The sequence below is a fragment of the Oncorhynchus clarkii genome, chromosome 19 (assembly GCF_045791955.1).
Source record: "Oncorhynchus clarkii lewisi isolate Uvic-CL-2024 chromosome 19, UVic_Ocla_1.0, whole genome shotgun sequence".
NCBI classification, from domain to species: Eukaryota; Metazoa; Chordata; class Actinopteri; order Salmoniformes; family Salmonidae; genus Oncorhynchus; species Oncorhynchus clarkii.
Genome location: NC_092165.1, coordinates 37,710,541 through 37,723,588, shown reverse-complemented (window position 1 = coordinate 37,723,588; position 13,048 = coordinate 37,710,541). Strand labels below are relative to the sequence as shown.

Below are 13,048 nucleotides of genomic sequence, written 5' to 3'. Positions count from 1 at the left end.
CTCCTGACATTTCAAAAGGGGCAGGATAAAAGGAGACAAGATGGCCCAGCCATGTGTGAAAGGGCAATGGGTGGCCAAATGGAGAAAGGTGCTTCCAAGAATTGGGGATACATGTTCCCAGGACTTTTCTTCTCTGTTTTCTCTTCCCATTTGTCTGGACTGAAGTGAAATGGTGGCCGTTTGATTTCCACAGAAAGTGTTGTTATACAAGGAAGTAAAAGAGGTTTGTGAAGCCTTTCAGTTGTTAGTCATGCAAGTGGACAGACATTCATTATTGGGTGCTAATCCTTATGTCAGTTGATTAAAACAAATCCTTTACCCATACAACTGAGGCTTCACCTGTAATTCATTTAAAGATGCATGCATCTCTTCGGAGAATGGAATGAGTCAGTGACTCAGTGTGTCCAATTGTTGGACGTATTTTTGGATAGCTGCTTCCATTGACCATGAGGCTACTATCAGAACATAACACAGACCAGGGAGATACGTTTAGTAGAAAGGGTTTATGGGCTAGGCACAGTGCATAATACAGATATGGTTTTGTCTGCACTAGAGAACAATGAAGATTGTGAAGTGAAAAAAAAACACGGTGAAGGTCAGGAGCCTTTCACAGACATACGAATGCACACAGATCAAACTGCATACACCACACAATCACACCATTTTGCACCCAACAGATATTACAAATTGTATCCTTTCATAGCAGCTCCACCAACATAACGGAGTTATAGGGCAGGTCACAATCGGTCAGGTCACTTTTGTATCACAACCTCTTGATTCTCAGACGGTAACAAAGTTTCATTCTATTATAAATTAGGTTGGGAAATGGCTGTAAGAAAAGACGTTACTCTTTTGACTTTGGACTACTTAATCTCAGTATTTTCCCTGAGAGTAGTTCAGTTACCACTGCCTCTACCTCAGTGGTGCCCCCTGCCTCTACTCCCTCCTCTGCCTCTAAATCCGCCTCTACTCCTGCCCCTCCCTCTAAATCCACCTCTACCTCTACCCCTGCCTCTCTCACTCGACAGGTGTCCAGCGGACCTCCTCAGCTTCTTCCTCTCCTCGTGGTGATCACGCTCCGCCTGCTGCTGCCGCAGTTGCTGCTCCGACTGAAGGAGATAATTGAGAAAGGAGAGGCAGAGAGCGAAAGGAGAAAGATATACTTTTAATTAGAGTATGATTTATGCTGCAATATATAACTGTTTGGGCAACCTGACCCAATTCACATATAAATGTGTGTTATAGATCTGTCATTCTCATTGAAAGCAAGTCTAAGAAGCGGTAGATCTGTTCTATGTGCACTATTTCTATGCTTCCCGATCTTAAGTTTTGTTTTTGCATCTTTTACTTTCAGGTTTATACACTTTCAAACAGCTTAAAATGCAATATTTCTGGTTATGGAAAATATATTTCACAGCAGTTTAGATACAGAGCTGCCAACTCTAACGCATTGGCCGTGAGACACTCAGTTGACCCACTTCTCACGCTCTCACATCTCACGCATTGAAAAGTACTTCTTTCATTTTTCAACTGTGCTCCAAATCGTTTTGAAATCGGAGCATCTGCGCCTGAAATTTAACATCACGAGTGAAATCTATATCATTGTTTGGATGCATGGTATAAAGAAACACCCCTCAAGATTAGAGCGGAGGTGAATGGAGAGAGAGAACAGTCTCCCCTGAGTTTATAAAACTGTAAAAAGAGAAGCACGGTAGCACGCTTTTGTTTGCTGTTACTCCCGTCCCCATTTCAGAATGCAGCCTTGACAGCATGTACTAAAGTCAATTTAATCCACACTTGCATTAGTCCCCTTGTTTGGTGATTGGAATTTAGGCCGTGACAATGACAAGGCAGCACACAGACCTACAGTATGTTTTAGCAGGGAAGTTTGGTAGGGTGACCTGATTTGGAACTTTTAAAGTAATTTTGTCAAACAGATTTTGAACCCAAAAGGAAAACTTTTAATTCTATATATACAAAATAATTTGGGTAGAGTGTAGGGGTAGATTTATGTAATCTTGTCTTCAGTAGATTTTATTAGCTATTTACTTAATTTAGTCTGATCAGTAAAACAATTGTCATTCTTAACGATGGGCTAAAATATAGGGTAATTACTGTGCTTCATCAAGAACACTGCTGTTATTGCCCACACTTATTTTATTATTCCACTTCTTCACAATTTTACCACTGTGAACACATTTTAAATCTGATATGCCTACTTCTGTGTTTGAAAATGAATTATATAAGGCTATGTAGTTTTTTGCAGCTATTTACAGACAGTTTTGAATAAGTCATACAAATAAGCATTGGATATTAAATGCTTATTAAATGACATTTTAGTATTGTGCACATGCTAGGCAGAGATGGTAGGGGGACTCAACTCATAAACACATATTTTGTCTATGGAGAGTAAGATGATGGCAAGAACCTTCAACTAGTAGGCATAAACCACCTGAATATTGATATTCTTTACATTTTTCTTTAAGGTTCGGCGATTTTAAGAAATGTATTGTTATAACAATAACATTTTCAAACACCCAGCACTTGTGAAACATAGATCGGGGATGGCCAACCCACCTGGAGAGCAAGCAGGATTTTCTTCCAGTCCTATTTTAAAGTGATAGCTCACCCAAATGACAAAACATAAAATGTTTCTGTCCTTACCTTGAAAGCAGTCTATGGACAAACAGACTGCAATCTATAATTTGGTTATCCACTGCCATCAACCATTAATATTAATAGTGGTAACAATCCCCGGTAGGTGTCGTATACAACTTTACACCCGAGAACAGGGGTCATTCCCGGTTTCCAACCTTCCCACTGTTTCTAGCATTTGCCTGTCTCTCTATCTCATTTTCATTACTGAATAAAGTGTCAAACCACCTAAAAAAATGTTACAGCTAATATTAGCATACTTTACATTACATCCCCCCCAAAATCTCAAAGTAACAAATTCGTCAAATTTTGAGTGTTCATTTAATGTTCAATGCATCCTGAATACACCTAATTTTACACCCTGGTCATAGGCCTAAGCCATGTCAAAATACGCAGAATTGCAGGAAATTAGCTTTAAAACAGTAAAATCTTCCTGGGGTAGGACCCCCAATCCCCTGTCTAGAGATTGTGCCAGGGGCAAATCTAACTCCAAGATATCTTCAAAAGTTGGCTGACCTGTAGATGGTACAATGATTCTCTACATTGTACTTGCTTGTTTTGTCACAAACTGAAATTAGCAACCAATAAATGGCGGAGTGATTTCTGCATAGTGGATCTTTAAGCGATCTTCTGCAAAACAAGAATAGCTTTCTCTTAACAGACCAGTAATCAACATTGACCCCCAGCTCATGCTGTAGTACAGGGGATTTACCCAGCAGACAGACTCAGTCTCTCTGCATGTGAGGGACCCTTGGCCAAACTTAGCTTGAAAGGGAGTTGCAGCGATAGGACAAGACTAACTACCAATTGGATATCGCGAAATTGAGGAGAAAAACGAAATGATAAATGGAAGAGGCAAGTGGAAAGGGGGAAAAAAAGAGAAAAAAAAGGAATTTGTTCGTCAGCCCTACATTAAAGACCAGAATTGGTTAAAGAAAATTGTGTTTCATTTAAGGAACAAAAAAATGGTTCGCTGTGCCATATAGATTGCAAAATAGTTGGGAAGAGATTTGATGTACTGATTCTATGGCACATGGTCTACGAACTGATAAGCAAAACAACGACAAACTGTTTGTTACTGAATTCGAGGATCAGCAGAAATCCAGATCCGTAGTTTGAAAATACATTTGTTGTCCCTTTCAGTGGCTTATTATGTAATGGTGTCATCATGACTTACCTTCTTGAGGGTGAAGGTGAGCTGTTTGCTGCCAACAGCTGTGTCAGCCACGTTTACTGTTCCAGAACGTTCCTCCAGCTTCAGACGCTCCTCCAGTGATGCTCTAGTAGACACATAACATATCAATAAGGGACACATGGGCAGGTCTATCACCAGCATACACACACTACAATAGTGATGAAATGCAGTACCTATAAAAGGGGAGAAAAGAGTACTTAAATATCCTACTCAAGTAAAAGTACTTTAATGTTACTTTAATTACATTTTTCGCTAATTTAAAAAGTACTCAGAGTAAAAGCAATGGAGTTACTTTTCAAATAAAAACACTAACAAATTATAATTTAAAAAAGGCAATTGAGACACCATTTTTTTTAGATGCTGCAGTGAATTCATTGTCTGTTTTAAGTGTTGGGAGTAGGGTGCACTACAAAAACTTAAATAATTGCTTTTAATTGAGTTTGAAGCACAAGTAGAGGGTGTGTTACATAATGTGAAGATAACCTTGGGACACCCTTCCTGTATTTGGAGCCTTCCTATATTTGACCCGTGTCCTCATTTTTCTTGCTACGTGCTGCATGTGTCCACCTGTCAAGACAGTGATGGATGTGACAGACTCTCAGGCCAGGCCACACATTTCTGTCTGCTGTAGAGAGCTCAGTACAGTCAGGCACCTTAGACACAGTCACACAGGCCCACACGTTTCCCTGCTAATCGTTGTACTGGCAAAATAAATACTTATAAACTAGGGCTACACAATGAATCAAATTCACATCAAAATCGCAATAGAGGCATGTGCAATATCCAGATCACAAGAGATCCATGTAGATGCAATATTTTGAAACATCTCAGCCGCGTGTAACATCCGTTTTCATAGTTCCTCCTCCTCGCTGTTAGATCAAATCAAATATTATTTGTCAGTCACATGTACCAAATACAACAGGTGTAGTAGACCTTACCGTGAAATGCTTACTTACAAGCCCTTAACCAACAATGCAGAGGAAGATCATATTTTCTAACTAATGTAATAAAAAATAAATAACAATATAACAACAACAACAACGCTATATACACAGGGGGTACGGGTTAGTTTAGGTAATTGAGGTCATATGTACACTGAACAAAACTATACAACTAAGTTTTGGTCCCATGTTTCATGAGCTGAATTTTTTTTTTAAATGGCAAAAATGTTCTACATGCACAAAAAGCTTATTTCTCTTAAATGTTGTGCACAAATTTGTTTACATCCCTGTCAGTGAGCATTTCTCATGAACCAAGACAGGTGAGGCATAAGAAGGTGATTAAACAGCATGATCATTAGACAGATGCATCTTGTGCTGGGACAATAAAAGGCCACTTTAAAGTGTACAGTTGTGTCACACAACAAAATGCCACTGATATTACCCCAGTCTTCCACCAAGGTACCTGCAAGTTCCAGGACATTTCTGAGGGGAATGGCCCTAGGCCTCACCCCCCGTCCAACAGGTCCCAGACGTGCTCAATGGGATTGAGATCCGGGCTCTTCGCTGGCCATGGCAGAACTGACATTCCTGTCTTGCAGGAAATCACACACAGAACGAGCAGTATGGCTGGTGGCATTGTCATGCTGGAGGGTCATGTCAGGATGAGCCTGCAGAAAGGGTACCACATGAGGGAGGAAGACGTCTTCACTGTAACGCACAGCGTTGAGATTGCCTGCAATGACAACAAGCTCAGTCCGAGGATGCTGTGACACACCACCCCAGACCATGACGGACCCTCCACCTCCAAATCGATCCCGCTCCAGAGTACCGGCCTCGGTGTAACGCTCATTCCTTCGACGATAAGTGCAAATCCAACCACGACCGCGACTCGTCAGTGAAGAACACTTTTTGCCAGTCCTGTCTGGTCCAGCGACGGTGGGTTTGTGCCCATAGGCGACGTTGTTTCCGGTGATGTCTGGTGAGGACCTGCCTTTACAACAGGCCTACAAGCCCTCAGTCCAGCCTCTCTCAGCCTATTGCGGACAGTCTGAGCACTGATGGAGGGATTGTGCATTCCTGGTATAACTCGGGCAGTTGTTGTTGCAATCCTGTACCTGTCCCGCGGGTGTGATGTTTGGATGTACCGATCCTGTGCAGGTATTACACGTGGTCTGCCACTGCGAGGACGATCAGCTGTCTGTCCTGTCTCCCTGTGGCGCTGTCTTAGGTGTCTCACAGTACGGACATTTCAATTGATTGCCCTGGCCTCATCTGCAGTCCTCATGCCTCCTTGCAGCATGCCTAAGGCACATTCACACAGATGAGTAGGGACCCTGGGCATCTTTCTTTTGGTGTTTTTCAGAGTCAGTAGAAAGGCCTCTTTAGTGTCCTAAGTTTACATAACTGTGACCTTAATTGCCTACCGTCTGTAAGCTGTTAGTGTCTTAACGACCGTTCCACAGGTGCATGTTCATTAATTGTTTATGGTTCATTGAACAAGCATGGGAAACAGTGTTTAAACCCTTTACAATGAAGATCTGTGAAGTTATTTTATTTTTTACAACTTATCTTTGAAAGACAGGGTCCTGAAAAAGGGATGTTTCTTTTTTTGCTGAATTTATATCCCACGTCAAATCATAAAACTCAATATTTGTTAAAAACCATATTTGTTTCCAATATCGTGCAGCCCTATTATATACTCTGTGCCATGTCCATGTGAGGGGTGATTTATTTCTGTTGAATGACAGTAACAATGGGAAAATCCATAGCATTTGATGCAATCGCTGTAGTACTCTGTGGCATCTATTCAAAATATTATGGTTCAGAGGTTGTTCATAGAAACTAGAGAACATCACCAGAAGCTCACTTGGGACAAAAAAAAAACTGTACTCACTTCTGCAATTTCTGCTTGCGCGCCACATCCCCGAAGCTGCGGAACTCCTCACCAGCCTTGATCTGGAAGAAGCGGGGCTGCTGACCCTGTTTCCTGCCCTGGGCATGGTTCTGAGTGGAGTCCTGGTCCAGCAGGGTGGTGTTGCGGTCCTGCTGTTTCCTCTCCTGCCGCCTGCGGTCCCTCCCCTCCTCATATATGAGGCGCCGCTGCTCCCTGACCTCGTCCACCCAGCTTTTATCATCATCAGAACTCTCGTCTGAGCTGCCACGCCCCTCTGGTTCTTCCTCTTCCTGGTCTGCCTCCGCCTGCAGAGAAAGAAGAGGTGGGGGGTGGCATTGTAGAATTAGAAAGGGTAGAAAGGTTGTTCATACTGAAAGTCATATTCCATAGTGGGTGTCAAACTTCAGTAGGGGTAGTACGCTAGCTATCTAGCATCGTTACATTTTCGGCGTCTGTGGCCTGCTTGGCTAGCAGTCGCAGCTTCTTCCTCCTCTTCTGGCCCACTTTGGACACAATGGGGTTGAGCAGGCGGAACTCCTCACTCTGCTCCTCCACCTGGTAGTCTGGGTTCTCAAACATCACCTGGAAACGCTCGTCACTAAGGATGCTGGGTAGAGCCTGGCAGAGGGGCAGAGAGAGTGAGAGAAAGGATTTGCTTGACAGCTTAGGCAGCTGACATTCGCTAGATGAGTATATTTCAGATATACATACCAGTTTCCTCTAGATTACCTTAGAACCAAAACTATATAAACCCAGCCTACAGCTCGGAAGTCTTCATCAATTGTAGACCAGACCAGTAGTTTGTGAACTATGTGTGCAGGTACATGTGCTCCTACCTTGCCCTTCTTCTTCCTGGCAGACAGTTCTGCCTCGTCGTCTCCCTCCTCCATCAGTTTGAGAGCCAGCTCCTTGTTCACCTTGGGCAGCTTCTGTCTCAGCAACATAGAACATTCATACAACAAACAATATATTAGCTATACAGTTGAAGTTTACACACACCGTAGCCAAATACATTTAAACTCAGTTTTTCACAATTCCTGACATTTAATCCAAGTATAAATGTCCTGTCTTAGGTCAGTTAGGATCACCACTATTTTAAGAATGTGAAATGTCAGAATAATAGTAAAGAGAATGAATTATATCAAATTTTATTTCTTTCATCACATTCCCAGTGGGTCAGAAGTTTACATACACTCAATTAGTATTTGGTAGCATTGCCTTTAAAATTGTTTAACTAGGGTCAAACGTTTCGTGTAGCCTTCCACAAGCTTCCCACAATAAGTTGGGTGAATTTTCTCCCATTCCTCCTGACAGAGCTGGTGTAACAGAGTCAGGTTTGTAGGTCTCCTTGCTCGCACACGCTTTTTCAGTTCTGCCCCCAAATGTTCTATAGGATTGAGGTCAGGGCTTTGTGATGGCCACTCCAGTACCTTGACTTTGTTGTCCTTAAGCCATTTTGCCACAACTTTGGAAGTATGCTTGGGGTCATTGTCCATTTGGAAGACCCATTTGCGACCAAGCTTTGATGTCTTGAGATGTTGCTTCAATATATCCACATAATTTTCTTTCCTCATGATGCCATCTATTTTGTGAAGTGCACCAGTCCCTCCTCCTGCAGCAAAGCACCCCCACAACATGCTGCCGCCACCCCCGTGCTTCACGGTTGGGATGGTGTTCTTCGGCTTGCAAGCCTCCCCCTTTTTCCTCCAAACATAATGATAGGCATTATGGCCAAACAGTTCTATTTTTGTTTCATCTAATCAGAGGACATTTCTCCAAAAAGTACGATCTTTGTCCCCATGTGCAGTTGCAAACCGTAGTCTGGCTTTTTTATGGCGGTTTTGGAGCAGTGGCTTCTTCTTTGCTGAGTGGCCTTTCAGGTTATGTCGATATAGGACTCGTTTTACTGTGGATATAGGTACTTTTGTACCAGTTTCCTCCAGCATCTTCACAATGTCCTTTGCTGTTGTTCTGGGATTGATTTGCACTTTTCGCACCAAAGTACGTTCATCTCTAGGAGACAGAACGCGTCTCCTTCCTGAGCAGTATGACGGCTGCGTGGTCCCATCGTGTTTATACTTGCGTACTATTGGTGTGCGGGGACAAAATACATTTATGCACGATGGCACATGCGCGCAGCCGGTTTGGGTTCCGTGTTAGTGTATGTAAACTTCTGTCCCACTGGAATTGTGAATTATAAGTGAAATAATCTGTTTGTAAAAATTACTTGTGTCATGCACAAAGTAGATGTCCTAACCGACTTGCCAAAACTATAGTTTGTTAACAAGACATTTGTGGAGTGGTTGAAAAATGAGTTTTAATGACTCCAACCTAAGTGTATGTAAACGTCCGACTTCAACTGTATATACTTCTTAGAAAACATCATTTGTCACCATATCCAGTCTGTCTGAATGTATGTTTTTAACAGTCAGACAGAGTACGATATCCCACCTTGATTTGTACTCTCTGGGCCCTGGACTCTTCTATCTTCTGCCGAATCTTGTCCTTGCGGTACTCCTCATAGGCAAACGGATTGGCCATGGTCTTCACCTGGACAAATCACACAAAATGTATTTAAAACACATAACTCTGTAACATCAACAATCAACTAAGAATAGACACACACCTACACAACCTACCTTGTGGTACAGTCTGATGTCCATGAAGAAGCCGTGCATGTATGCCCGCAGGAGAGCAGATCCCACCAGGTGAGACAGACCTATGGTTGAACACAACATTATACATTATATGTACATGAAATGTACATATTTGCATAACATGAGTAAACAGCTACATTATACATTTGTATAATGATGGTTGATTTATACACTGCTCAAAAAAATAAAGGGAACACTTAAACAACACAATGTAACTCCAAGTCAATCACACTTCTGTGAATTCAAATTGTCCACTTAGGAAGCAACACTGATTGACAATAAATTACACATGCGGTTGTGCAAATGTAATAGACAACAGGTGGAAATTATAGGCAATTAGCAAGACACTCCCAATAAAGGAGTGGTTCTGCAGGTGGTGACCAAAGACCACTTCTCAGTTCCTATGCTTCCTGGCTGATGTTTTGGTCACTTTTGAATGCTGGCGGTGCTTTCACTCTAGTGGTAGCATGAGACGGAGTCTACAACCCACACAAGTGTCTCAGGTAGTGCAGCTCATCCAGGATGGCACATCAATGCGAGATGTGGCAAGAAGGTTTGCTGTGTCTGTCAGTGTAGTGTCCAGAGCATGGAGGCTCTACCAGGAGACAGGCCAGTACATCAGGAGACGTGGAGGAGGCCGTAGGAGGGCAACAACCCAGCAACAGGACCGCTACCTCCGCCTTTGTGCAAGGAGGAGCAGGAGGAGCACTGCCAGAGCCCTGCAAAATGACCTCCAGCAGGCCACAAATGTGCATGTGTCTGCTCAAACGGTCAGAAACAGACTCCATGAGGGTGGTATAAGGGCCCGACGTCCACAGGTGGGGGTTGTGCTTACCGCCCAACATCGTGCAGGACGTTTGGCATTTGCCAGAGGACACCAAGATTGGCAAATTCACCACTGGTGCCCTGTGCTCTTCACAGATGAAAGCAGGTTCACACTGAGCATGTGACAGTCTGGAGACGCAGTGGAGAACGTTCTGCTGCCTGCAACATCCTCCAGCATGACCGGTTTGGGGGTGGGTCAGTCATGGTGTGGGGTGGCATTTCTTTGGGGGGCCGCACAGCCCTCCATGTGCTCGCCAGAGGTAGCCTGACTGCCATTAAGTACCGAGATGAGATCCTCAGACCCCTTGCGAGACCATATGCTGGTGCAGTTGGCCCTGGGTTCCTCCTAATGCAAGACAATGCTAGACCTCATGTGGCTGGAGTGTGTCAGCAGTTCCTGCAAGAGGAAGGCATTGATGCTATGGACTGGCCCGCCCGTTCCCCAGACCTGAATCCAATTGAGCACATCTGGGACATCTTGTCTCGCTCCATCCACCAACGCCACGTTGCACCACAGACTGTCCAGGAGTTGGCAGATGCTTTAGTCCAGGTCTGGAAGGAGATCCCTCAGGAGACCATCCGCCACCTCATCAGGAGCATGCCCAGGCGTTGTAAGGAGGTCATACAGGCACGTGGAGGCCACACACACTAGTGAGCCTCATTTTGACTTGTTTTAAGGACATTACATCAAAGTTGGATCAGCCTGTAGTGTGGTTTTCCACTTTAATTTTGACTGTGACTACAAATCCAGAATTCCATGGGTTGATAAATTTGATTTCCATTGATCATTTTTGTGTGATTTTGTTGTCAGCACATTCAACTACGTAAAGAAAAAAATATTTAATAAGAATATTTCATTCATTCAGATCTAGGATGTGTTATTTTAGTGTTCCTTTTATTTTTTTGAGCAGTGTATATTTTATTTACAGTGCCTCTATATTCAACCTCCCTGAGGCAGGCTACATGTCACCTGAAACATAAAATATTGGTGCTCTTCCAAATTGGTGACGTGTATTGCCAAGCCCAGTAAGGAGTATTAATTAAAGAGATAGTTCTACCAAACTACTAAATTACACATTGGTTTTCTTACCCTGTAAGCCAGGGATGTCAAACTCATTCCATGGAGGGCCTAGTGTCTACAGGTTCTTGTTTTTTCCTTTCAATTAAGTCTTAGACAACCAGATGTGGGGGAGTTCCTTTGTTATAATTTCCCTGGCACCGTTTCCAAATGCTAACGTTTTAGCAGTTGTGGCAAAAGCCCCATTCAAGTCATGGTACCGATATTAGCATTTTTCACGCATCATGTCCAAATCATCTGAAAGTATCTAAAATTAATTGTGAAGCTCAACGACATCACTTATAGATGATTTGAACATGATGCGCGTAAAATGCTAATATCGGTACCATGACATGAATGGGATTTATGACCAGGAACAGTGCCAGGGAAACTAAACCAAAGCATAGATTGCTGTCAAACCTTATCCATAGACCGCTTCCAACAGTTCAACCTTTTTCAGTGGGGACACAATTTTTTTCGCCAGAAATTGTGTCGACCCCACCACAAATCTAATGTTGTAAATGTTAATTTTCACATCAACAAATAACCTTCAATTCAGTACATATTCATCAAAATTAAGAGAAGCAATAAATACATTTACTTAATGAAATTGTATTTTACAAATGTATCTTTTTTTAAAAATTTTGAAAAAAGATACATTTGTAAAATACATTGTCTACATTGTCTTGTCTAGTTCCCCAGCCACCCAAAAATATAGTTTTATTTAAATTTGGTGGCCCCACCATACCTGATTTTGAATACCACTGGCTTAAAGGGTAAGGAAACTAATGTAATTTTGTAATTTGGGTGAACTATCCCTTTAACTTTGAGAATCAGCCTATTGGAATGTGCTGTAAGAAAATGGCATAAGACTACAGATATCTGCAGACATCTGCTTCTTTCAACAGGCTGGTTGTTCCCATTTAAACTGACACGTTCAGGACAGTAGGGAACATAGGGTAGGCATATACTTAGCAGTGGGTTTTACAATCATTAAGCTTTTACTTCATATTACAGACTTTAATAATCAAGTGTATGCTAAAGAAAAACAGTTTTGTCAACAGGACTGTAATGAAAGCTTGTTTCATTTTGTGCTAGATTCGGCTAACTTGGCCTTTTCAGCTATTTGGCAAGACACCTTTTGAGAGCATTTAGATAAAGTTTTGTAACATCCGTCTCCACCCACAATTCTTTAAGCCCTGAATGAAGTTGAGTTAGTGACTGCCATGAGGCTTTTTAGTCTCTGCTTAGTTTCATTCCAGAAGACCACTTTAATTCAGGAATGTGTGGGAGTTGTGGCACGCAAGGACCAGGGTTGGCTAGGTTACTTTGTAAGTGTAATCCGTTACAGTTAGTAGTTACCTGTCCAAAATTGTAATCAGTAACGTAACTTTTGAATTACCCAAACTCAGTAAGGTTATCCGATTAATTTCCGTTACTTTTGGATTACTTTCATTTTAAGAGGCATTAGAAGACAAAAAGCATCCATCAAACGCATTTGGTGTGTCATCATAGTGCTCTCTGACTTGTGGTCAGACTTGCTCAGGTGGAACAAACTTAATATACAGCCCATTTTCAATGCTGAATTGAAAGTCACTGAGAAATAATTTAAAAGTAATCCAAGAAGTAATAATCGAGTATTTCAAAAGTATTTGTAATCTAATTACAATATTTTTGCTGATAACGGAACGTATTTCATTTAACTAGGCAAGTCAGTTAAGAACTCTTATTTACAATGACCGCCTACACTGGCCAGATTACAGTTAGCTGTTTTGTAATCAGATTACATGTAATCAGTTACTCCCCAACCCTGGCAAGGACTGT

General features: G+C 42.2%; 1 protein-coding gene across 1 annotated transcript in view; it reads right to left on the bottom strand.

Annotated features, from left to right (window-relative positions):
* Window positions 1-484: 484 nt before the first annotated feature.
* LOC139375121 (nucleolar protein 10) overlaps window positions 485-13,048 on the bottom strand; it is a 33,378-nt gene continuing 20,814 nt past the window's right edge. The window contains exons 15-21 of the mRNA XM_071116600.1: window positions 9,325-9,404; window positions 9,137-9,235; window positions 7,522-7,614; window positions 7,127-7,303; window positions 6,686-6,990; window positions 3,833-3,935; window positions 485-1,109 (exon numbers count right to left, since the gene is read on the bottom strand). Coding sequence (XP_070972701.1) covers window positions 918-1,109; window positions 3,833-3,935; window positions 6,686-6,990; window positions 7,127-7,303; window positions 7,522-7,614; window positions 9,137-9,235; window positions 9,325-9,404 — 1,049 coding nt within the window. The 3' untranslated portion in view covers window positions 485-917. The remainder of the gene's footprint in view (window positions 1,110-3,832; window positions 3,936-6,685; window positions 6,991-7,126; window positions 7,304-7,521; window positions 7,615-9,136; window positions 9,236-9,324; window positions 9,405-13,048) is intronic.